This window comes from Lotus japonicus, chromosome 6 (genome assembly GCF_012489685.1).
Source record: "Lotus japonicus ecotype B-129 chromosome 6, LjGifu_v1.2".
In the NCBI taxonomy this organism is placed as follows: Eukaryota; Viridiplantae; Streptophyta; class Magnoliopsida; order Fabales; family Fabaceae; genus Lotus; species Lotus japonicus.
The window spans coordinates 46,303,334-46,328,628 of record NC_080046.1 but is presented as its reverse complement, the minus strand read 5'-3'; the positions used below and the strand labels follow the sequence as shown (position 1 = coordinate 46,328,628).

The window sequence follows — 25,295 nt, the reverse complement described above, 5'->3', positions numbered from 1 at the left end:
AAAAGATAGAAGATATAGAGAAGGGTACAACAGTGTTAAGATGGAAGTTTATTTTGTTACTTTTTTTTAGTGATGTGTGTAGTTTATGGGCCTCTCGGCCCATTTCATTTCGGTGGGAGGAAGGACATTGGAGCTTTAAAGACCATCATCGCTGACATCAAAAATTTGCTGGACTTTTTTTTTTATGTGTAATAAACCTCTCACATGGCAGAAATGCATCCTACAAATATGCTTCAAACTTCAAAGAGGCTTAAGAGAGGGTGATCCCTTATCCCTTACCTTTTTGTGCTTGTTATGGATGTTCTTTCTCATATGCTCCTTCGTGCAAGAGATCAGAACCTCATCCAAGGGATCCGCCTTAGCCCAAATGACCCATGTCTCGCACATTTATTCTTTGTTGATGACTCTCTAGTCTTTGCAAAGGCAACACACCAAGAAGCTTACCACTTTGTGGAATTGCTGAACACCTTTTTCCAAAGTTTCAGGGCAGCGAATCAACACAGCAAAATCTGGCATCTCCACGAGCAAATTCATCCCTGCACAATTAAAAAATCAAATGCCAAGCATCTTCCAAATTCCAACATGGGATGAACCAGGTCTCTACCTTGGCCTCCCTGCTGTTTGGGGCAGAGCCAAAGCGAAATCCCCAATTGCAAGGAGCTATGTGCCTTGTGCGTGACTGGACAATTCAGTTATCACCAATTGCTTTTATGAAAGTCAATACACACACCTCACACATGTTCTAGGCCGGGATTAGTTAATTTTTATTATTTTTTTGGTAAATAGGATTAGTTAATTTAATTTCCTATTTTTATTTTTGAAGTTTTATGCAGGAGAGGTAACTCCTTTTGTAATGTTAATTTAGTGTTTTTGGGAAGAATTTTTGTGTTCGATTTTCACATAATACATTATGGGAAGGATGAAAACTTTTAACGGTGACCAAATTTGAAAGTTAAAATCGTCGATATTCAAAGAGTGTCCTGAGTAATATTGTAACCATAGAATAACATGTTACACAATTTTAATTGAATAACATTTTTAGTCTCTCACTTATCACGATTTGACAGTTTTGGTTTCTCAAGGAATTTATTTGCCTACAACATCCCTCACATTTACTAATTGTTGCAGTTTTGGTTTCCCTTCAACTTTCAGCCAATATTTAACAGTTTTTAATTAAAAAATCAAGGCTAAAAAACACTTTTGGCCCCTGATGTTTTAAGTTTATGCAAATTATACCCCTACTCTATTTTTCTCGAAGTTTGTACCCCTCGTGTTCTTCAAAAGTCCAAAGTATTGTTGGATAATGGCATTCAAGAGCCATTTATTAATTTTCCCTATTGCCTATTTCAATGAAATCATTCACTAATTCCGCCACTGATTTTGCATGGCATTTCTGTTAATGGTTTCCATTTTCCAAGAGTCAATTGGCCATTGATTCAGCATTCAAAATGAAATTAAATGGTCAGTAAAATCCTTTTATTGCCATTTACTGTCCAGGAGATCTATATGAAGAGGTGCAGCGTGAGTTTGAGATGGTGGAGAAATTCAATCATCTTCTTCCTTGTGTTTTACGTGTTCTTCTCTTTCTCTTCTCCTACATCATTCTCTATTCTGGGCAATATTTTGTGAAGGCTCTATACGGTCTGCCTCGAGTGCACGAGTTAGATCGTAGTTGTGTAAACCCTTGGGGGCAAAACCCGCAGTTAGGATTTGCACCGTGGTCCGCCGGAAATTTTGCTTCAGGGCAGTGGCTTGCCATGGCACAACAATTTCTCTCTCAATTTCCAACAATCTGAAGCAAAATTTCTATTCTTGTGCTGATGAAGCTACTGCTCAACAAAAGTGAGAATGATGCAAATCATATGAAAGATAAGTACCACTTTATTCTATAATATTATGAGTATACTGAATTTTATAGTATCATGGAATATTATAGATGAACATTATTTTGATATTTGCACACCCTTTAATTTATGGCTTACGTGTTATGGGAAATGGATGGAAATTTTCACTTGTATTAGATGAAACTTTGCCCTTGATAAATTAAATCCCATATGTTACGTCCGTGCAATTCTTTTCCTTTAAAAAGTTCTTGGCTTTTATCAATTGTTATTGATATTAATATGTTGGTTGAGTTTTATTTTCAGTGATCAGGTTTTCCACTTCTGGATTAAAGTTTTTTTTACTATGCCAAGGACTGGGAAATACTTTTCCCTACCAGATGTATTTTAACAGGGAAACTGGAAATGGAAGCATTAATTTTGAACTGAGGTGAATATAGACATTTCCACATATGTAGTTTGTCAAGGATACTTTGAGCATACTCATTCCCCAACCCTACTAAGCATGTTTTTAAACTTACCTTTTATGAAATTATTATATTATATAGCTTTGATTGGGTATTGTGTGTGCGAGATGGACTTAAGCAGGAAAAGAAATGCAATGAAACTGAGATCATATGCTTGAGAAGATGAAGAGTATCTAACTCATATAGTCATATTAAAAACTCTTTCTTGTAGTATCTAATATGCCTCTGTGGCAGAAAGTTCTTGTAAACAATGACTTGACTTGGATATCTAACAAATAAATGTATATGTAAGAGGTATTCAAGAATATCAGTATCAGATTTGCATCCGTTTGTCCATCACAATACATAAAGGAATTACAAGTATTAGTGCCTTATATTTGTGACTTTGTCTTGATTTGATAAATGATTCTAAAGATCATGGTTTAGCTGTGTGCACGCGTTAGACATATGAGAACTTGAAATTCTTAAAAGTGCTATGTGGTTTCCCTGAAGTAGAAGAGCTAGATTTAAAGGTAATGAATTGATGTTCATACTATTAATGTTATTTTACTACGCTCACGGAAGTGCATATATATTCTCGGTCCAAACAGATAATCTATTACTGAATCTAGAGATGATGTGTTATATATGTAAATTATTCATTTTTGCGTATGTGCTTGTGTGTACTAAAGCAATGACATGAGAAATTCAACGGTGTTTGGATAATCTTAAAATATATATGCAGAGACCATTGTTATTGTCTCTACTGACTATGCTTATGTCAGTGTTGCCTATAGATCCTTGATCATGAAGTATAATATAATTTTTGAACCTTGAGATCGATGTTAATTCAAGTAAATAATGTATTTTTGTGTTTGTGCTAGTGTGCTTTTAAACATGAGATGAAAAGTTTGATGGTGCTTGGATGAAACAATACACGTGTTCCATTTTGATTGGCAAACAGTAAACAGTACTGAAGGTACTGTAGGTAAGTTTTGCCCAACATAAAATCACGAGGCACCTGGGAAGGACAACCGATCTCGAAGCGTATCAAATATAGACGAAGCTGCTGCATTTTGTGAAAATGTCAATTTTAACCGACCAAGTAATTCACCATCTTTTGCCTGTGAAGCAGCATCAGCAGCTTCCTTAGCCATACCAATTCTAGCATATGACTGCCCAAAATTAAAGAAAAGTTAATATAAAACTGCAATAAGCAAATTATAAATGGGCAAAAATGTACTTGAATAGAAAAATGATCTCCATTATATGCTCCGCAAAGCTATAATTTGAGGCAGTCTCACTTTCATGGCAAAAGCTCTAATTCATGCTACAATGCAATCCGGTGGATCGTAATGCTTGTAATGGCATATGACCTTGTTTATAACTTCTGTTTGGCACTCTGTTAATCGTTGTTTCAAGTTATACATAGAGACTTGGTAGCTAGGATGCACGAGTACGGGTACGGTCCCGGGTACGGGTGTGACATTTTTCAAAAAATCATGGGTACGGGTACGTTAGTATATATATATTTAATGATTATATTTTCAACATATTAGGAGAAAATCTATACAATAAAATCTTAAAATTCACATTGTTATAAAAAATAACAAAGCAAATGGAAGAAATTGAGATTTTTACATGATGCAAGAAAGAAAACTCAAAATTGAGTAACTAAAATTGACTAATAGATTGATGCAAATTGAAGATATTAGTAGAGTATATAGGCTTTTTATGTGTAATAGAAGTAGAGATAACAAAAAGTACCCAAATGATACTAAAAAACTAACAAATCAAATTTTGGTATACATTGTGTCTGCATTAAGTACCCATGAAGTACCCATGAAGTACCCAAGAGTACAAGTACCGGGTACGCACCGGGTACGGGTACGGGTACGTTGGCCAAACTGGAGTACCCGTGCATCATAGCTTGGTAGCCTTTAATGCATTGTTTAATCTCATAACTTTCCTCACTTTACTTGGATTTTCTATTTTGGGGATATCTTAGCCTCTCCCTAGTTATGCTTTTACTTCTAACATGCTACAGTCAAATTGGTACTCCCTCCGTTCCTATTTAACTGTCCGGGAAGAGAAGAAACACACATATTAAGGAGTGCAATTAATTTTGTTGGTTTTCATAAAAGTAGTATTAGTTTTTCATTTTTACCCTTTAGATTGCATTTTATCTTTCTTCATTTATTGTTCTGATATGGGTATTAGTTGTAAAAACATCATTTAATGCTCTCTTGAAATGCTAAATGGACAGTTAAATAGGAACAGATTATTTTTCTCAAAGTGGACAGATAAATAGGAACGGAGGGAGTAGTAGTTTACAGTTTACACTTTATGCAATCCTTCCAGGCAATTAAGTGGAACGCAATGGAATAACAAAAAAAAAGAATGAATGTTCGAACTCGCTACTCTTTCGACCAAAAAAAAAAAAAGAACTCGCTACTCTAATATTTAATTATTACAGCATTTCAATCTTTTAATTCTACCGGACTTAACAATAAGTTAAGCAGAAAAGTAGAGAATTATACCAATTGAGACAAGCTAAACATTAAACATACCTCGGCTCTTTCTCGAGGGTCTGCAAGTTTTGGGATATATTTAATAGCTTCTCCCTTTTCATTTGCTTCAATGCATGCTTCCACAAACGGCCTGTAACCTGTAGATGGCAGAACATGCAGGCATTGGACGTCAGAGCACAGCCAAAATATAGTAAAGAACGATTACTAACATTGCAATATACAGAAATGCTTGATCTGCACTGTTATACTACATCCGTTTCATATGAACTATCCACTTAGAGAGAAATATTTTGTTTATATCACTTAGATTTTCAAGAGAGCATTAATTGATGTTTATCCAAATAATGCATGCGGGAAGATAAAACATTTTAGGTAAAATAGGAAAATAATATTTTCTGAAAGTTAACAAAATTAATTGCACTTACTAATGTGTTTTTCTTCACTTTCTATAGACAGTTAATATGAAAAAAATGTGGCATTTCCTAGGGTCTCATTAACAAGTGCCCTAAAGCATTGGTTAAGAAGCATTTAATACACTGTACTAAATACTTCTAATAATGACTTAAAAATAAGTATTAAATAGATTTTATATTTCAAAAATAAATATTTTTTCTTCAATAACTAATTTCTACTTTTGTTTCCTTAAACAGCGCCTTAGAATTAAATATAACAGATTTCTACTCTTAAATACTTTTTCTTCACAAATATCCAACACTACAAAGTATATCACAGAATTCTTTATTAAAAAAGCAATGCAACTTCACTTTGTAAATAGCCACACCTTAAAATTAAATCCAAAAGCAAGTTTGATACAACATAATAGGTAGTAAAACAGCGGGAATTCAAACCTAAAAAAAAGTAGCATCCTTGTAAGACCAATATGCATAGCAATGGTGAGACAAATTAATATATTTGAATATTAATAAACTTAAATGCCCTTGAAAATTGTCAAGACAGGACACCACACAAATGCCATCAAATTTACTGGAGAAGCTTTGGGCTGAAGCTGGAGTTCTTAAAGCTTCCATAATCGTCTAAAGTATGCTTCATATTACCAAATCATTCAAATAAATTTAACCTAATACAAATATGAACAAGAAACAGAATAACTATACTAAAACATCAAAAGGGTTGTTGTCATCAAGGAGAAACTCAATGTCAGTGATGATCAATGTATTCATTTTTGGTTAAATGGAGAGAATATTTTATTAAAAGAAGAAAAGCACTAAACAGTGCGAGTACAAGATATCCACCTAAAGTGTTGACCAGTATTTATAATCACAGGTTCAAGGCTTTCAATTTGATCAACTATAACTGACATTGAAGTTAATAAAATTTCAAAGGCTAGATGCAGTTTGAATTACTCTTCCAAATTCCCTACAAAAACACCAGCAGTTTAAAAACTTACCTATTGGAGGTTTCTTCTCCTTCGAAAATTTTTCCAGGGCAACCCAATCCTTGATTGTAGCCAAAGCGAAAACTTTAAGCCAATACCATCTTTTCTCAGACACCTGAAGTAATAAGAAAAACAAAATTGTGTGCCTGAGGAACTGATTACATAGGAAATAAGAAGCGTTCCTAGTTGTTTCACATTTCTAGATTTTCCTGACAAATTATTCATGCGAAGTGGCAAGAGTGAACCATTATTTCTCTTTCAAGGACCACAGTTAGGATTTAAAGTTTACCAACCTTAAATTCTGTTTTCACTTTTGTTGCAGCTCGATGATTTCCCAAGACAATACAAGTACGGATTGTATCACTTATACTTGAATCCACAAAAATGGCCTGCTTTGTGGTCACTTCAAGTTCGTGCTGAATTCTGCAGCAGCAACAGTGTTTTATATATATATTTATTTATTCAACACGAATATTCAGTCAACAAGGATTTATTTAACAGTTTGTACCAAAGTTTGAATGTTTCTACAAAAATATATTAATAAGCTTCTTCCTAAATGCAATATATGAACAGAACAGGTTGTTCCTAAATATATGGACTTACACATCAAACCATTACAAAAGTCCACAAAAGAAATTGCTGAAATTTTTATTTTATGATCTAGTGATGTGAAGAAAAATTGATAGTCACACCTCAACAGTTTTGCATGCTCTTCAGCTGCCTTTGATTCAAAGGTATGTTCCTTGGTTTCTGCAAAAAGATTCTGAGCCTTCTCGATTAATTTTATTCGAGGACCATGAAGTGGAGATCCTTTGCTTGCCATTGGATTTTTTCCAAGTGCCCATGATTCTTTCCAAAGAAGGAATGCCACATCCTACATGGATTGATTTGGTAATTTGGCATATAAGGTTAGGTTAGCTAGCATTACTTAAATCCAATGCAATGGGCATAACAATATAAACTTTCTGCTAGTGATGTGACTAGTAAATTATTGAAAATTGCACGGCAGAATTTCTAGTAGATTAATGCCTTGCTTGAAGTAGAACGCATATTATTGAGTAAAAAGAAAAAACTAAAGTAGAGAATATAATAAAATGCTGGGTAGTTGCAGGATATGTAGATAGAAAAAAATTCCACACAAGAAGTTAACTTGAGATTGAGAGTGATTATCAGTACTTTCTCAAAATATCCCCTTGAGGTAACACAACCTATAAACCTATGATGTTTGTTTCCTCATATAAACACATTCCAAATTAGAAATCATGCATGTGATACGAGTTGTTGCAAAGAATGAAACATACTTGAAGTTGCCCAGTTGATAAGAAGAAGTCCTTCAAAAATTCATGTTTATAGCACCTGAAATTGAGATCTAGTTATTAATAGCTGTATGGTATGCTTTCTCAATAGAACACATTGAATACTTCAAAAACGTGTTTCTACTTTGACAGTTTGACTATCTCAAAAAGAAACAACAATACCCAAGCTAAGTAACATGAAAACAAAGATTCATAAATGTGATCAAGGTTACTCCTCTCTGTTCCATATTGTTTGTCGTTTAAGGTTGTAACACAAAAACTAAGAAGTATAGTTGAGGTTTTAGTTTCCATTTAAACTATCATCTAATTTCCTATTATACCCCTAATCTCATCAATTAATTTTTCACTAAACTATTGTTCTCACTTTAATTTCTCCCCCTAAAATTGTTGAGGATGGAATTGAAAAAAAAGAAGCAATTGTTCATTCGAATTGTAAGATGACAATCAAAATGTCACAAAAATTAATTGCTAAAACATCAAACACAATAAGGGGGTATATTTTAAGCATTACATTTCGCCCATCTCTCCCACTTCCCTTTCTTTTCTTCATTTGCTTAAGTGATAGCACTAGCAGTGAACCTTAATATTATATAACCAGGAGGATCCACACTGTCTTGCTTCTGAAATATGGTTCTAGGTCACATACCGTGCATATGTTACAAATAACTCACGTGCTAATGCTCTGGCTTGTATAGTTCCAAAGAACTCTAATGGCTGCCTCTGCATCATCAAACGAAGAATGTGTGCATGAGATTAAGTCATGTTGCTCTATATACATCACAAACCTCACAACATTTAAGATATAGTGCTTTTTCATAGCCATTACCTTTTGCCAAATATGAAAAAGTACAAGGTAAACAAGGTCTGTATCACCACATTCAGTTGCCTTTATCAAGGCTATATCTTCTTCTCCTATGCTTAACAGGAGAGGTACCTGAACAAAAGAGTACAAAAGTACAACAATTAAATATCCCACTGAACTAATTCAATTTTCTTGGATAAAACATAGGAAACAATATACACCAGCCAATAAATTGGTTGGGAAGAGGGTGGAAGCCAAGATTGATAAGCCATTAATTCAATATGTATCCATAATAACCAGAAAACAAGAAAACTACCTGTTTAGATGAACGAGGTTCATGTTCAACAAGCAAGGCAGCTAACTTCCGCCGGCCGTTTTTGTCTGCATGAGCAGCAACTGCTGCATAGGATATGCCTTTGCATAGTTTTAACTGAGAAATAAAAAAAATGTAAATGAAGTAATCAACTGTAGTTGCAGATAATAGAATGATCAAAGAGAGCTTAAAGTGCATTTCGAAAAAAAAACAGAGAGAGCTTAAAGTGCCCTTTTTGGGTGGGGTGGGGGGGGAACCTTATCAAGCAGAATATCCAGAAGAGTAGCATCAGGAATTGCCAATGAAGCAGTTATCTTAGCACATGCCCAGTGCATTATCACCACCTCCTACGCAAAAGCAATCACCAAAAAAAGAAAACATCAATTCACATGTATACTTGAAGAAGACTGCTAATGTACACAGATGGTATCAATAATAAAAACTGAGGACAAAGCAACATCAATTGTATTGTTCATCTTTTGTTTTGTCCTGTCCCATGACCATATTTAAACATGCAACAAGTACTCTTATGTTGCCCAATCCTTCATTTGTAAGCAAATCAAACACACCCTAAATGTTGCACATGCAGTAAATGGAGAAGCTAGAAGCCCACCACCCTATCACTCAACAACCCTCAATGAAGCAAATCTTCCGCACTGCTATAACTTGTAACGATAACTAACTGATAGCATCATGGTTAGTTAGTTAGTTAGAGATAATAAATAAGGGGGGACCCAGTGTAATTCAGTACCGGATTTGTTGATTGGGACTTCTAGGGAGAGACTGAAACTCTTGAAAAGTCAGTGTTCCTGACTTGCTGTAAGTCTGTAACCATTCTTTTCCTAGTCTAGGTTCTGTCTCCACCTCGGGACAGGACTCTCCAACACCAAGCCTTGTGGCAGCTCAGGGGAGGTAACTTTGGCAAACAACACGCTAAGTCTGATCATTGTCACCACTTGGACCATACAAATGGCAGGTTCAAGACTTTTCATGCCCAACCCACCATTGTTGCCAATGCCAAGACTACACAAGCCGCACCTAAGACTATCCTATGGTGTAGTGGTTGGAGCAAAATCCTCATATCTTCAAAGGTTACTTGCCCCAAATTCTAATGGATATAGTTATGTTTTTGGCTAGTGTCTAGCTCATTACTGTTTCTGTTAGAAGTCTCACATTGGCTAGAGATACAGGGCATAAATAGCCTTTTAAGGATCAAGCAACCCTCAACTCTTGAGCTAGCTTTTGGGTTGAGTTAGGCCTCCCAAATTCTAATATGGTATCAAGAGCCTAACAAGAGGCAACTCTAATCCTAATCCGTGCAACCCCTCACGCCCAGGGTTGGCCATCCGGAGCGCGGGATTTGCAGGACTGGAAATCTGTCGGGTGGCCCAAATATGGGAGGTCATCACCAACAAACGAATCTAGGATAGGCTTTGATACCATATTACAATTTGGGAGGCCTAACTCAACCGAAAAGCTAGCTCAAGAGTTGAGGTTTGCTCTACCTTTTATTAAGGCTATCTATGCCATATCTCTAGCCAATGTGGGACTTCTACCATACCCTCCCATGCCTAGGGCTTAACATCTGGAGCGTGGAATTTGCAGAACTAGACATCTGCGGGGTGGCCCAAATATGGGAGGTCTCCATCAACAAACGGATCTAGAATAGGGCTATGATACCATATTAGAATTTGGAAGACCTAACTCAACCCAAAATCTAGCTTAAGAGTTGAGGGTTGCTCGACCCTTATAAAGAATATCTATGTCATATCTCTAGCCAATGTGAGACTTCTGGCAGCACTCTTGGTTTTCACTTTCTATGCGGTATATAGACTTCCAATTTTGAAGAATTCTCATCCTTCTCATAGTTGTCATTTTTCCTTTTCCCTCTCTAATACAATTTATCCATCTATCCAAATAAAATAAACTTACGAATTTTCAAATTTTTCGTATAATTGCATTGCCTCCCTTTTACTGTAGAGCTCAAATCTCCTCAAATTTTAAAATCCTAACCTTGCAACGTTGATATTTTTGTTTCCCTTCATCTCTTAGATCTTCAATTCTTGAGCTTTGCAAGAACACAGACTTTATGATAGACAAAGCAGTTCTTTTAAGCTAACTAAATACCTAGTTTCCTATGCCACTAAAGACAAACAAATAGACTAAAAAACCTAACCACCCACATAATAAGTAGCTGAGAAGCATGACCAATTGAAGGCCCATGAATCATCAAATATAAATGCCCATAGTTTGATGCATTTGTTTGCAATGAAATCCTCACATCTTTGTAAAGGGTTTTTCCTCACATATGATAAAGAGTTGAATTGTTTTTGGATTTCCTTTTATTTTAAGTAGGTTCTCTTATCCTCCTAACTCTTTGATATCATCTTGTTGCCTTAATGGATTTTTTTATCTTGTCAAAGAAATTAGCGGCAAGATCATAGACCTGACAAGTGATGCACAAATTTCTGCTCACGTAACAGAGGCTATACTTCGAGAAGATCACGTTTCAACCATGTATTTGATCAGGCATGCCACACAGCTATCAAAACAAAATGAAAAAAATGTAAAATATACATATACATACTTGATTCATTCCAAGATATTCCGATATCCGCAGGGCAAGCAGATGTTGGTGAGCATTAATCAGGCGACCAATCAGAACATATGGAGTAAGCAACTGATGGCAAAAGCTAATTCAGTACAACGTCAACACAGACAATTTCAGCACTGGATAAATGAGTAAGACTTAAAAACCTTATATTGCTGAATACTAAGAGGAATGCCAATCTCAGGGCTGCGCACTGAATTCAAGACCCGCAGAATTTTACACATCTCTTGGATACGATCACGTTGAAAATTGCTGCCAAAGTCAACTGGATATCATTACCGAGAGCAAATATCAGAAAATATGCTTGTCCCTCTTAAGATTTTCACTACTGAAAAGAGTTCATTAAAGACATAAAGCATTTTCTATAACATTTTTATCAGTATATCAAGCAGAAAATGCAAATTAATGTTACCTGCAAAAGGCCTGCCCATAACTGGCTGCCCTCAGGAGAGTTCGTTGGCGTGAAACATCAAATTCATGACCTGCAGCATCAACAGATGCTTCAACAGCCTCAGGAAGAGATGATCTTATCAATCTCAAATTTTCATCTGCCTGGGAATAGTAAGAAAATTAGACGTTCATCTAGGACTAGAGGTATGAACTGTTTGATGATGCCATAACTAAATTACAAAGACCTGACACATCAACTAAGGTCTTCTTTCCCTTGATTTTTATCCCAAAAATATGTTTGTAAACCATCCACAAAATGCTAGTTTGATTCATTAATGGGAATAATAGCCACTGTTCTTTAGCTTTAAACTGAAGTCCAATAAAGTTACAGTCAATCGAAAGAAATGGTCTGCATTTCCAATACTCCACAAGACATATTTAAGCATTTAAATGAGATGCTTATTATAAAATAAAATCAGTTTGCAATGTTACAGACCTTCATTACATGAAAAATTGAGTAAAAAATCCAATTTCCAACTAGATTCTATTGTGTAATATACGAATAAAATAGCATCACAGTGCTCAACATAGTATAATCTTGATAATCTAATTTTACAATTGAATAAAAGGCTACACCTAAATAAATAAATAAATAAATAAATAAATTTTTACAAATTCCTGTAAGAAATAGCCATAATTGATCTCACGAACTCAGGATACCATGTAAGAAAGATAAAGGAGAGAAAGAACACAAAAGACCATATCTGAATCTTCTGTATTTAACTGTTCTCATATTATGAAAAGTTATTTCACTTGTCTTATTTATAACAGGGAACTATAGAAGAGAGGGAAGGGAACCAGTTACTTTAGGAATCAGTTATTAACTGAATTAGTTAGTAACTGCCCTCAATAACAGAATGTCAGCTGTCACTGGCTGGATGACTGACTTCTCATGACGAAATCAAAACTGCCGATAGTTCTGGAAACTAATCATCTAATATTATCAAAGAAAGACTCAAGGCTCAATTAGAAGCATATAACTATATATACCAAAAAAAGAAGCATATATCTATCAGAACAAGCAGCACAGGCTATTAAATGAAGAAAACCCACAGTAAGACTCAATTCTAGAGCTACTAGTTAAACTCCTTTTAGAATTTCTTCAAAACAAATTGACAAAGACAACATAACAAAATATGTAAAACTAATGCTTAATATAGTGATTGTCGCCTATTGAGAATTATCCAGACAAGTGACTTGAGTTTTAAGGTCTTTACTCTTGAAACACACAAACACATGCACATAGAGTCAGCAGCCTTAAGCTAAAAATTTGAAGTAGGAGACAAAGCCAAATCTATAAGTTAGCAGGGAGTAGATATCTGAATTTAACCAATGACATACATTAGCTGACACTTGAAAGTTCCAGACATATAAACTCTACATGCAATCAAAATTTCAGAAATATAGAGTGAAAAAGACAAAGTCAGTACCTTTGCACTACGCCTATCAAAATGATCCAACGCATCATATAGCAAAGCTGCAGGTGATGTGCTGCCAATTGTGAAGATTGAAACAGTGGAATCAGGCACGCGCTGTAGAAATTCCATGCTAGTGTTGGACAATATCCTCACTCCATCACACTCAGGAATAAGAAAGATTGGCTCATCATAAAGGTATGAAACTGGCTCTCCATCAGGACCCATCATTAAAAGCATATCATCCCAGTAAAGCAGCACAGCATCCATGCCACACCAAGCAAGTTGCTCCGGGGGAAGAGCTGACTGCATGCATAAAAGCAATTATTGATCTAATGGCGCTGTATAGGCTGCTGATCCAACCCTAGAGTAAAAGGATATTTGATCATAAAAATTATGGATGCCTCTTTAAAGCTTAGATACACCCCTATTGTGTTACTTAAGACATGTTGCAGGTAGCATATCTAAAAGAATCAAATAAGCTTGAGTTGCAACCTCATTTCCAAAATAGCAATCAATTTATTGAAATGTAAATTCAAATTTATGCAACATGCATCCTGTTAGATATATAATATAAATCATGTCTTTACCTAGCAGATTAAGCTTCTGTTATTGTTTGTTCATGAAACATACAAATGCAAAATTGCTAAGCATTCAATTATCATGCCTTTCACATATCCCTCAGATTTCACACAACACCTACTCACTTCTTTCACCGATATACAATGAGACACCGAATGTCAACTTTCAAACTACAACTAATCCTCCAATCTCCCAACACTTGGAAGACCAAAATTCACAACAGTTCAAAGTTCAAGCCAAGCAACATTTATCATTATAATAACAAACACATTCCAATTAACAGAATTCAAAAAGCCAACCTCACACTCCCTTTCAATGATGATTTCAGTCAAATCCGACGTAGTGACCAAGAGCTTCCCGTCGTGCGTGAACGACGCGAGCCACTTGCCGTCGCGCGACACCACCATCTTCTGCAGCGGTCCCCGGAGCATCTCAACACCGAGCCGCTGCACGCCGTCCTCCTCGACAGCAAGCACCGCGGCATCCTCCTCTCCCTCGCCAACGCTAAGCAGAACCTCAACATTGCCGGAAATAGTGTACTGCGGCTCAATCACAGCCATACACCGCGGCGGTTCAAGAATCCCCGGATCAGCAAGCTTCACAGACTCAGGGTTTTTGAAATCGGCGATGCAGAAAAGCTGATTGGCCTCAGTGATGCAAACGACGCCGTTTCCCCAGAAAGCGCAATCGGCGACGTTGCTCTCGAAGCACTCCTTACCGAGGGATAGGTTAGGCTCGATGAGATGAGCGTGGACGTCGTAGCGGTAGATTGTGCCGTCCTGGACGACGCAGATAAGAGTGTGGTCGTCGGTCCATGACATGCCGATGAGGCGGCCGCCGGGGTGGCGCCAGACGGTGTCGGCGAGGGGTTGACCGGAGGAGGAGAAGAGGCGGAGTTTGCGGAGGGCGGACTCGGCGTGGAGTTGGACGATCTTGGAGTCGTCGCGGATGACGGCGAGAGGGCCGCCGAAGGGGGCGGCGGCGAGTTTGTTGCGGGCGAGGTCGACGTGGCGCCAGCGCATTGGGTAGAGCTCGGGCTTACGGTAGTAGCGGTTGTAGAGGAGCTGCCACTCCGCGGCTACGGAGACATTGGCCATGGTGAGAGAGAGATTTGGAACAACACTCTAGATTGGGATCAAGGTGCGATCATGGATATGAGAAATTGAGAATATAAATGTGAAGAGGAAAGTTGTGTTTCTTCATAGATCAACCGTACTTGAGTAATTATGTCATTTTGGTTTATCTAAGGTTTATTTTTAAATTCTAGTTTTAAATTTGGTGATTATATGATTTTAATTTTTTCAGTTTTTTTTTTGACATTTAGAAAAATAAAAAACTAAATGAGAAGATTCTGACAAAAACGCGAGATCAAGTAAGAGGAACGAAGCTTCCATGTCGGCTAATGATATGCAACAATAGATGCATGACGAGTCAATGTATCCACAACCAAATTAAGCTCATGAGGAACATAGGAGAAAACGACTATCCAATCTCTAACAACATGTCACAAATGTTGATAATCTTCTCCCTAAATCAGTGACTATGAATGTATATCTTTGTTGGTAATGACATTTGTTACTTCATTACAATCACACTTACATGTATCCTCATGATGCCCCTACTTTCAAGCATGCATAAGATCAAACTTCACAGTTACTAACTTTGCAAGAAACGAATCCCTCTCACCAAGACTACTCGAGAAATCTGAAATTAATCTTTCATTCAGATCACGATGGCCCCTCCACCACCCATCTTGTTCACACCTAGAAGCCAACTCTTATCCACTGTAGACGCACCACCCTAGTTGGATTTGCAACAACAATCACTACGAGCTCCAACTATGGCAATCCTAAAGAACACGCAAAATATAACAAAAAACAAAATTATTAAGTCATTCTCGATCCTAAAAAACAAGTTGTTTCTTCATTTCCAAAGCTACCAAAAAACTACTACATCAAAAGTATTATACTATTGCTGCAACAACATGAAGAACCAATATGAAAACGTTATACTCCCTAGAATCGCAGGTAATCGAGTTCAAAAAAAGGCCCAAACATCCCTAGAGCGCGAGCAATGCTGGAACATGTGATCCAAGTCCTCCATAACATTTTCATAGTTTGGATGTTGAGATGACAATGATGCCTTGTAAAGTTGGCTAGAAGAAGCGCATTCTTTCCAATTAACCAATCGAACCTTCTCAGGCGTGCCACACTTCCAAATCATTTTCCAAGTCTATGACCAAGATTCTCATCACTAGTCAACGAATCATATGCCGATGACATGCTATATATGAGAAGAATTGAGTGAGGAGAATAATGATGAAAATTCAAATTTAGAGCACAGAACCGAAGCCGCTTCAAACCCTCTTCGATCCATGAGAGTTTCTTCCTTCGTAAGATGAATGACTGCCAAAGGTGGTTAGGGATTATAAGGATGGAGATTGAAATATCAATTCATTGAACTAGTTTTTAAGGAACCCTTCTAGCCCTTAACTTTTTAAACTCATTCCTACAGATTTTCAATTCATTGAACATATGTATGGTAAGCGTGTTCTTAAAATCTCAAATTCATTACTCGATGAGATTGGATAGATTATGGGGGTATAAGAGTGTAGTTTCTCTTATCTGTTCAGTTCATATAACTAAGTGATGGGTACCATAGAAGTAACATCGAGTGGCGAATTATCTAAAAAATATTATATCTTCATCTTGAACCTTAATACACACTTGTTTAAATGGACTGAGAGTTTTTTTATGTACACCTATGTGTTCACATAACTCAAGTTTATAGTGCCATTTGACTACTTTGATACATGATTATTTTAAAAAATATATTCATCCTAACTACATTTAAACTCGTGGGCTTTTGTGAGGTCGTATCATTATGTTCAACAATTTCTTAATCCCAACCCCAATTTTTTTTAATGTATTGATTTTGGCGAATGTTTCATAACATTATCAAGTCACATAGGAAGGAAGATTATAGAAAGTTATATCCAATCCTCTAAGAATTGGTTTAAGGATGATTTTGTGTTTGTAAGAGGTTCTAAATGAGAGACTTGGCAATGGAAGAAATTCATTTTTAAAACATGTGTGAAACTTGTACACAAATTCAATCACATGTGACTTGACATGGGCCTCATAAAATTAGTTGGAGAGCATTCTTTCCAATGAGCCATAAGAAAAAATGATTATTCTCATACGCACCACACTTCTAAATCATTTTCAACAATCGTTGACTATGATTCCCACCATTAGTCAAATAATCATATGTTACTAACGTACTACATAAGCCATTTCGTGTTTGTTTTCATTGCAAAACATCATTTCCCTCTACCGCACCACAAATTAGGATCTAATGAAACTCATCCAAATTTTTTGCAAATGAACAACAACATATGCAAATAATTCTTAAATTATATTTTTTATTCTTACAAAATTATTCTCAATTAGATTTTTTTTGGGTCAAAATTCTCAAATAAATTGGTTTACAAATTCATTAATTTACATGGGCCTTTGATATTGGGCTGGCCCAAGCAATTACAAAATCCTGCTCCACCAACAACAACAACAACACCAGTTCGAGTTTAATTTCTCCTCACCATCACGGTGGCAATCGTCACTTCCTCCTCCTTCTCCTCCTCCATCCATGGCGGGGTCCTCATCTTCATCGATCATGGACAATCTCTTCCAACGCACACTGGAAGATCTCATCAAATCCCTCCGCCTCCAGCTCCTCCCGGAATCCACCGCCATCTCCAAAGCCACAGAAGAAATCCGCCGCGAGATCAAATCCACCGACCCCAGCACCAAATCCACCGCCCTCGAAAAACTCACCTACCTCTCCGCCGTCCACGGCGTCGACATGACCTGGGCCTCCTTCCACGTCGTCGAAGTCATGTCCTCCTCGCGATTCTCCCACAAGAGAATCGGTTACTACGCCGCCGCAACTTCCTTCCACGACGACACCCCCGTTCTCCTCCTCATCACCAACCAGCTTCGCAAAGATCTCTCCGCCGCGAACAACCCCTTTGAACCCTCCCTCGCCCTCCACTGCCTCTCCAACATCGCCACCACCGATCTCGCCAGAGACCTCACCCCGGAGATTTTCAACCTCCTTTCATCTTCTAGGGTTTACGTTAAGAAGAAAGCAATCGCCGTCGTTTTGAGAATCTTTGACAAGTACCCTGACGCTGTCAGGGTCTGCTTCAAGCGATTGGTGGAGAATCTAGAAAGCTCCGACCCTCAGGTTGTGACCGCGGTGATCGGCGTTTTCTGCGAGCTTGCCGCGAGGGACCCGCGATCGTATCTCCCGCTCGCGCCGGAGTTTCATAGGGTTTTGGTTGAATCTAAGAACAATTGGGTTCTCATTAAGGTGTTGAAGATATTTTCAAAGTTGGCTCCATTGGAACCTAGGTTGGGGAAGAGGATAGTTGAGCCTGTTTGTGATCACATGAGAAGATCTGGGGCTAAGTCATTGGTTTTTGAGTGTGTGAGGACTGTGCTAACTTGCTTTAGTGATGATGGGGATTATGATTCTGCTGTTAACCTTGCTGTTGCAAAGGTGAAGGAGTTTCTTGCTGATCAGGATCCCAATCTCAGGTATCTGGGGTTGCAAGCACTTTCAGTTGCTGCAACGAGACACTCGTGGGCAGTCTTGGAGAACAAGGAAGCTGTGATTAAGTCGTTGAGTGATGACGATTCTAACATCAAAATTGAATCGCTGTGTTTGTTGATGGCGATGGTGTCTGAGAGCAATGTGGTGGAGATATCCAGGGTGTTGCTGAATTATGCATTGAAATCCGACCCGGAGTTTTGCAATGAGATTTTAGGTTCCATTTTGGTGACATGTAGTAGGAATGTGTATGAGATCATTGTTGACTTTGATTGGTATGTGTCTCTTCTTGGAGAAATGGCTACGATTCCTAATTGTCAAAAGGGTGAGGAGATTGAGAATCAGCTTGTTGATATTGGCATGAGAGTTAAGGATGCTAGGTCGCAGCTTGTTCGGGTTGGTCGCGATTTGTTGATTGATCCGGCGTTGCTAGGTAATGTGTACTTGCATAGGATATTGTGTGCTGCTGCTTGGGTTTCAGGGGAGTATGTTGAGGTTGCTAGCAATCCATTGGAGCTCATGGATGCACTCCTACAACCTCGTACCAATCTCTTGCCACCATCCATAAGAGTAGTTTATATTAATGCTTCTCTCAAGGTTTTAATTTTTTTCTTGGAATGTTACCTTTTGCAAAATGATGGTGGTGATTGTGAATCCTCAAATTCTGCTATTAACTTGTATAGTGTAAAAAAGAACCCTGAGGCTCCTGAATTAGCAACAGGTCAAGGTTCAAATTATGAACAGGATGAGGGGTTTAACCCAAGAAACACAGCTGACTTTTCTGAAGATCTTTCGGTTGAAAACGACACTGATGGAGTTCTCACTGATGGTCAGACATTTACACATTCTCTTTTGGCAAAGAAGGATTTCTCACGTGAATCTATTGTAAGCCTGTTAAGTCGAATTGAATTGGTTTTTGGTCCACTAGCAGCAAACCCGGATGTTGAAGTGCTGGAGAGAGCTCGTAACATACTTAGCTTTGTTCAGTTGATTAAAGCTGAAATAATTGACAATTCAGTTCAGAATGCGGATATTATGGACAAGAAATATACTCAAGTTTCAGCTATTATCAAATTGATGCGTGATGCTTTTTCTGTGGAACTTGGTCCAGTCTCGGTAAGTGCACAGGGAAGAGTTGCTGTACCAGATGGATTGGATCTTAAGGAGAATCTTGATGACTTAAAAGCTATATGTGGTGATATTGAGCTACCCACATCAAGTTCATTTAGCACTGGGGGCCCTCACTTTGCCACTACTTCTGATGCTTCTTCATCTAATCTTTTGAAAAATGAAGAGTCAGGGTCATCAAATGAATCTACATCCTTGCTTGAACACCGGAAGCGGCATGGATTGTATTACCTTCCTTCAGAGAAGGGTGAGATTGTTCCAAGAGATTATCCTCCTGCAAATGACCCAAAGTCAAACAGTAATAATGATGAAGCTGCAGAGCTAGCCAAGTTGACAGAGCAATCACTTCTTTTGAAGAAAAAGACAAACCAAATGAAGCCCAGGCCTGTTGTGGTGAAATTGGATGATGGGGATGTTGCACCAGTTTCAGTCAAAAGCCCCGAGCCAAGGAATGATTCTCTTTCTGTTGCTGTAAAAGATGCTCTTCTAGGAAATGAAACCAGGTCGAGTTTGTCTCGAGGCAATCCTTCTGATAAGTCATCTAGTAAGCGGAAAGAGAAGAAGAAACTAGGCACATCCTCTGAAATGAAAGAAAATCTAGGTGATGCAGAAAAGCCTGATACTGAAAACCCAAATACCAGTGAAAATCATGGTCATAAAGAGAGAAGGCGGAGAGGTAAGGATAAGATTGTTGAAGGGGAAGAACATGGTCAGAAGGTAAAGAAAAAGAGCAGCCACCGCCATGGTAGGCGCAAAACTCATCAAAGAGCTGAATCACCCTTAAATGTGGTTTCCCAAACACCAGTAATTCCTGATTTTCTTTTGTAGCATTTAAGGATTTTGATTTGTCATCACCTTTTGTTTTTGATAGAGGCTGTTTACCTGTATCTTAGTGCTGAGCCTTTAACCTAGTTCCATAGATTTTTGTTTTCCTTTGTGTGTGTCATTTCTTGTAATTTGTTGATACTTGATACTATTTTCATTGCTTGTTGCCTGTTTTTTGTATATTTCACAGAACGAGCATATTAAGAAGTAAAATTTCAAGTTGTTGTTTGGCTGGCCTTTGTTTTCTTGATATTGGAGGAATTATAATTGAAACTTTTTCCTTTTAATTCTAGTTTTTTTTCTGGAAATTCTCGTGCTCTCTGTATTAAGATCAAAATGATGTTTTTAAATTATTGAGGGTAGTGCAGTGACTTCTCTTGTCATTAATAATTGTTGAAGTTGTGATATATCGCTCTGCTATTAGCTTGAGTGTTTATATATTCTTGTAAGGCTAAAGGAGGGAACTCAACGCTGTGCTAATATGATTCCATTATGAGTGTTTATACTATGTCTGTCTTTTTTAGTTGTTCTTAGTAGTGATTAACATTGAATTAGCCCAAATTAGAAGGCTTTAATTATTTAGTTACTGAAGATGCTAGAGGTATGTATTCTCGTGTTCTTCATAGATACTGAAGGCTGTTACATTCACCATAGGAGAGATGAGTGAGAATACAGTTTACCGTTATCATTGTATCCAGCAATGTGGTGAGCACCAAATGTAAGGATTAGAGTTGAAGAGATAGTGTGTACTTGATGAGTGTTTCCTTGATGTGTATATATAAGCAAAATTGTAACAAACCTGAAGATAATTACCTTAATTATGGACTTGGTCTATTGGGCTAACGGGCCTATCTTTATCATGTAACAATAAAAAAAATTATTGTTTCAATTATTTGGGTAAGGCTAATTTATTATTTATTGTAGATAGGACATGTAAATATGATTGGGGCTTCGTTTACATTACTATCAATAAAAGAACACTTAGGCCATAATGTCACATAGTATACATCTAGAGACTTCATCCACCAAAACCTGGCTCATATATCCAAACAGGCTTGGAGAATTCAGGTGAATCCAAGCGCACTGTGGGTCCGAGTTTTGAAATCCATTTATTTTCCAAATCATGAATTCTTGGATGCTCCCAAGCCTAAGAAGGCTTCCTGGATGTGGTCGAGCATTCTGGCTGGAAGGGACTTCCTTTGAGCCAAGTGCAGATGGGGTATCGCCACCGGAGATCATGTCAACGTTTGGAAAGATTCTTGGGTTTGGGATGGGACTAATCTCCAGCAGTGGACAAATGGTCAAGAACTCCTCGTCAAAGAACTTATTGATCAGAGCAGTAGGAGATGGAATGTGAGTAAAATTCGCTCAATGCTCCCAGAACATGTTGCGTCCAAAGTTCTCCAAACTCCCCTGGGCCTGGTAGGCGACACAGATAAACTGATATGGCCCCATAACAAGTCAGGTGAATATTGCATCAAAACAGGCTACCATGTCTCCAGAGTCTCTTCACCATCGGTTTCCAATGATACTAGTTCTTCCCACCAAGCGCCTAGTGAGCTATGGAACATAATTTGGGGAAGTCAAACCCCACAGAAGCTTAAACTATTTTGCTGGAAAGCGTGCACTAACTAACTCTCTAGCAGTAAAAGGAAACCTTTTTCGCAGGAGAATGGCCACCTCTGAAGTGTGTCCAATCTGCAATAATGCGGTAGAAACAATCGAGCATACCCTGCTTTTATGTCCATGGACTCGGGCAGTCTGGTTCGGGTCCCCTCTACAACTCTCTATCCCAGTCGAGGGGCTCCAACGCTTTGACATATGGCTCCTGCAAATGGCAACCAAATACCAACAATTATCAACCACGGGTACAGAACTCTCCTTGCTCATCTGCACTCTTTGGGCAATCTGGAAAGGTAGGAACAGAGCCATCTTCCATGAGGAACAGCCCAACCCGATGCTTACAATCAGACATGCTTTCCTTAACCAGGAAGACTGCACCTTTGAGGGACGCCAATCAAACTTGTTAGAATAATATAAAACTATTAAAATGACCCTTACCCAATAGCTTAAGCTTTTGGGATAAGTGGTTGTTTTACATGGTATCAGGTTTTAGGTTGAAACCCTAGCCTACCAACCCTCTCTGTGCCGCCACTATCCTTTCTCTCTTTTATTCTCTGGTTTAATTGTTGCAGCCATTAATTTCTTGTGTTTTTCGTACACTACTGCTGCCTTGTGCTCCGCGCCAGCCAGCACCTTGTCTTTCTGCGCCGCTAGACACGTGCAGCCGCCAGACACGCGTCCAGTCAAACTGTCTCCTGCTGCACCGCTAGACAGCCTCGTGCTTCGTGTCCTGCTCTTGTGTTTGTTCCCCTTGCTTTCCGTGTGCACTCCCATCATCCCTCGTTCTTGTCTCTTGCCGCCGACAGCTTTTGTCTCCTTGCTGCCAGCCACGCGGGACACGAGCCAGCACGTCGTAAGTCCTTTCTTTCCGCGCCGTCAGACAACCGCCAGCCACTTGTGCCTAGATTCCGTGCATCATCGATTTCCGTGCCCGAACCCCAAGCCTTGTTGACCGTGCTGTCCCACACACCTTGTTCCTGCACCAGCTATTTTGTCTTTCTTGTTGGCAGATTATTTATTTATTTATTTTTGGGACAATTGTGTTCTCTTTCCCATGGCTTCGGACGCTACACCTCCGACTTTTTCCTTCAACACTTTGGTGCATATGATTATAGTGAAACTAAAATCAGATAATTTTCTTCTCTGGCGTAAACAGGTCACGGCTCTTCTTCAGAATCAAAATCTTTATGACATTGTTGATCCTACCGTTGATCCACCACCGGAGTTTGTGCCACAGAATGTTTCTCCTGGTTTGCGTGCTGTTCCAGGTCCAAATCCTTCCTTTGCTCAGTGGCAGACTCGCGATCGCAACGTCAACAGTCTTCTTCTATCCTCACTGACTGATGAAGCTTTATCTGAGACCCTCAGTGCTACCACTGCCCGGGATGTTTGGACTGCTCTTCATTCTGCTTATGTTTCACGCAGCAAGGCCCGTGAACTGCGTCTTCGTGATGAGCTACAACTCATGCGTCGTGGTTCCCTCTCCGTTTCTGAATATGGACGGAAATTCCGCACTATTTGTGATCAATTGGCTGCTATTGGTGCCCCTGTCGCTAATGATGACAAAGTTCACTGGTTTCTTCGTGGTCTTGGCCCCTCATACACAAATTTCTCCACATGACAGCTTGATCAGGTACCCTTACCTTTCTTTACTGACATTCTTTGTAAGGTCGAGAGCCATGCTATTTTTCAGGCTTCTCTTGAGGAATCAGTGACTCCTCCACCTGTTGTTTTCCATGCGAGCAATCAGACTCGCTCTTCTGGCAATCAGTCTTCCACTAGTGGCAACCGTGGTAATTATGGTGGTGGTTCTCGGGGTGGAAATCGTGGCAACTCTAATGGTGGATCTCGTCAGCGTCGCAATAATGGTGGCTCTGGTCGTCGTGGCTCTTACATTCCTCGCTGTCAAATTTGTCGTGAGCAGGGCCATTATGCTGATAAGTGTCCGGTTCGCTGGGATCGTTCTTCTGAGTCTGCCAATTTGGCTCAATCTTTTGCTGCGGGTTGTTCATTGGACAACTCCAACCGTTCCGACTGGTATATGGATACAGGTGCCACCTCTCATATGACTCCTTCTCTATCTCAGCTGACGGACTCTCAGGATTACTCCGGTAATGATCGTGTTCTTGTTGGTAATGGGGCTGGTTTACATATTTCTCATATTGGTTCTCGTTCTGTTTCACATTCTGTTCCTTTATCTAATGTTTTGGTTGTGCCTCGGCTAACTAAAAATCTTGTCTCTGTTAGCAAATTGTCTCGTGAACATAATGCTAAAGCTATTTTTCTGGATGATTCTTTTGTTATTCAGAACCGACAGACAGGCGCCGTTCTGGGAAGGGGCCAATGTGATAACGGACTTTATGTGCTTGACCAAGGATCGCAGGCGCTGCTTACTACCAGTTCTCCATTACCTCGTGCCTCCTTTGAATTGTGGCACTCACGATTAGGACATGTCAATTTTGAAATTATTCAACAATTGCATAAACTTGGTTGTTTTAATGTTTCCTCTATTTTGCCTAAGCCTATCTGTTGTACTTCTTATCAGATGGCTAAGAGTAAACGTTTAGCATTTTATGATAATAATAAACGAGCTTCTGCAGTTTTGGACCTTATCCATTGTGATTTGTGGGGACCATCTCCTGTTGCTTCCGTTGATGGTTTTTCTTACTTTGTTATTTTTGTGGATGATTTTTCCCGGTTTACTTGGTTTTATCCATTAAAGCGCAAGTCTGATTTTTCTGATGTTCTTGTTCGATTCAAAGCGTTTGTGGAAAACCAATTCTCCCGGTCGATCAAAGTTTTTCAAAGTGACAATGGCACTGAGTTCACTAATCATAAAGTACAAACTTTATTTGCTTCTTCGGGTGTGCTTCATCGGTTTTCCTGCCCTCATACTCAAGCACAGAATGGGCGAGTTGAACGGAAACATAGACATGTTCTTGAGTTTGGTCTTGCTATGTTGTATCACTCACATGTCCCTACTAGCCATTGGGTTGATGCTTTCAGTACTGCGGTATATATTATTAATCGTGTTCCTTCTAAGGTGCTCTCTAATCAGATTCCATTTCAGCTTCTGTTTCATGTTGCGCCTACATATACTAATTTAAATCCCTTCGGCTGTCGGGTGTTTCCGTGCTTGCGTCCATACATGAAACATAAGTTTAGCCCCAGGAGTACTCCTTGCATATTTTTGGGATACAGCGGTCAACACAAGGGATTCAAATGCTTTGATCCGGCTATCTCTCGGACTTATGTGTCCCGTCATGCTCAGTTTGATGAATTTTGCTTCCCTTTTGCAGGTTCTCCCTCTTCTGCTAATGACTTGGTGGTCTCTACATTTTATGAACCGTCTGTCGGACCACCTCCATCTGCACAGCCGGATGTACCCGTCATTCGGGAGAG

General features: G+C 38.7%; 2 protein-coding genes across 3 annotated transcripts; one reads left to right on the top strand and one right to left on the bottom strand.

The window, feature by feature from the left end:
• Positions 1–3,095: 3,095 nt before the first annotated feature.
• LOC130722878 (protein VACUOLELESS1) lies at positions 3,096–14,914 on the bottom strand. Of its 2 annotated transcripts, XR_009014112.1 has the most exons (16): positions 14,003–14,914; positions 13,137–13,427; positions 11,669–11,808; positions 11,403–11,508; positions 11,233–11,325; positions 8,903–8,992; positions 8,649–8,762; positions 8,357–8,464; positions 8,177–8,250; positions 7,516–7,570; positions 6,907–7,088; positions 6,508–6,637; positions 6,227–6,329; positions 5,600–5,666; positions 4,858–4,955; positions 3,322–3,462 (listed from the first exon to the last, which is right to left on the bottom strand). XR_009014112.1 is itself a non-coding variant. In XM_057573734.1 (15 exons), exons 1-15 carry the CDS (start codon positions 14,798–14,800, stop codon positions 3,298–3,300), a joined length of 2,547 nt encoding a protein of 848 aa, XP_057429717.1. In that variant the 5' UTR covers positions 14,801–14,911; the 3' UTR covers positions 3,096–3,297. The 2 variants fall into 2 exon arrangements, 1 of the variants encoding a protein (XP_057429717.1); XM_057573734.1 differs by lacking the exon at positions 5,600–5,666 and having other exon boundaries at positions 3,096–3,462; positions 14,003–14,911.
• Positions 14,915–17,278: 2,364 nt separating this feature from the next.
• On the top strand, positions 17,279–20,506 carry LOC130722985 (AP-3 complex subunit delta). The gene has a single exon (XM_057573892.1). The coding sequence runs from the start codon at positions 17,352–17,354 to the stop codon at positions 20,271–20,273; it is 2,922 nt and encodes a 973-aa protein (XP_057429875.1). The 5' UTR covers positions 17,279–17,351; the 3' UTR covers positions 20,274–20,506.
• Positions 20,507–25,295: the final 4,789 nt, after the last annotated feature.

Bases quoted from the DNA above. Each gene is read 5' to 3' on its own strand.
- LOC130722878 (XM_057573734.1), bottom strand. From the start codon at position 14,800: ATGGCCAATGTCTCCGTAGCCGCGGAGTGGCAGCTCCTCTACAACCGC. The intron at 11,326-11,402 runs GTTTTTAAGTCT...TTTTGCCATCAG, and splicing joins TTAGTATTCAGCAATATAAG to TTGCTTACTCCATATGTTCT. The intron at 8,251-8,356 runs GTAATGGCTATG...TTGATGATGCAG, and splicing joins TTTTTCATATTTGGCAAAAG to AGGCAGCCATTAGAGTTCTT.
- LOC130722985 (XM_057573892.1), top strand. From the start codon at position 17,352: ATGGCGGGGTCCTCATCTTCATCGATCATGGACAATCTCTTCCAACGC.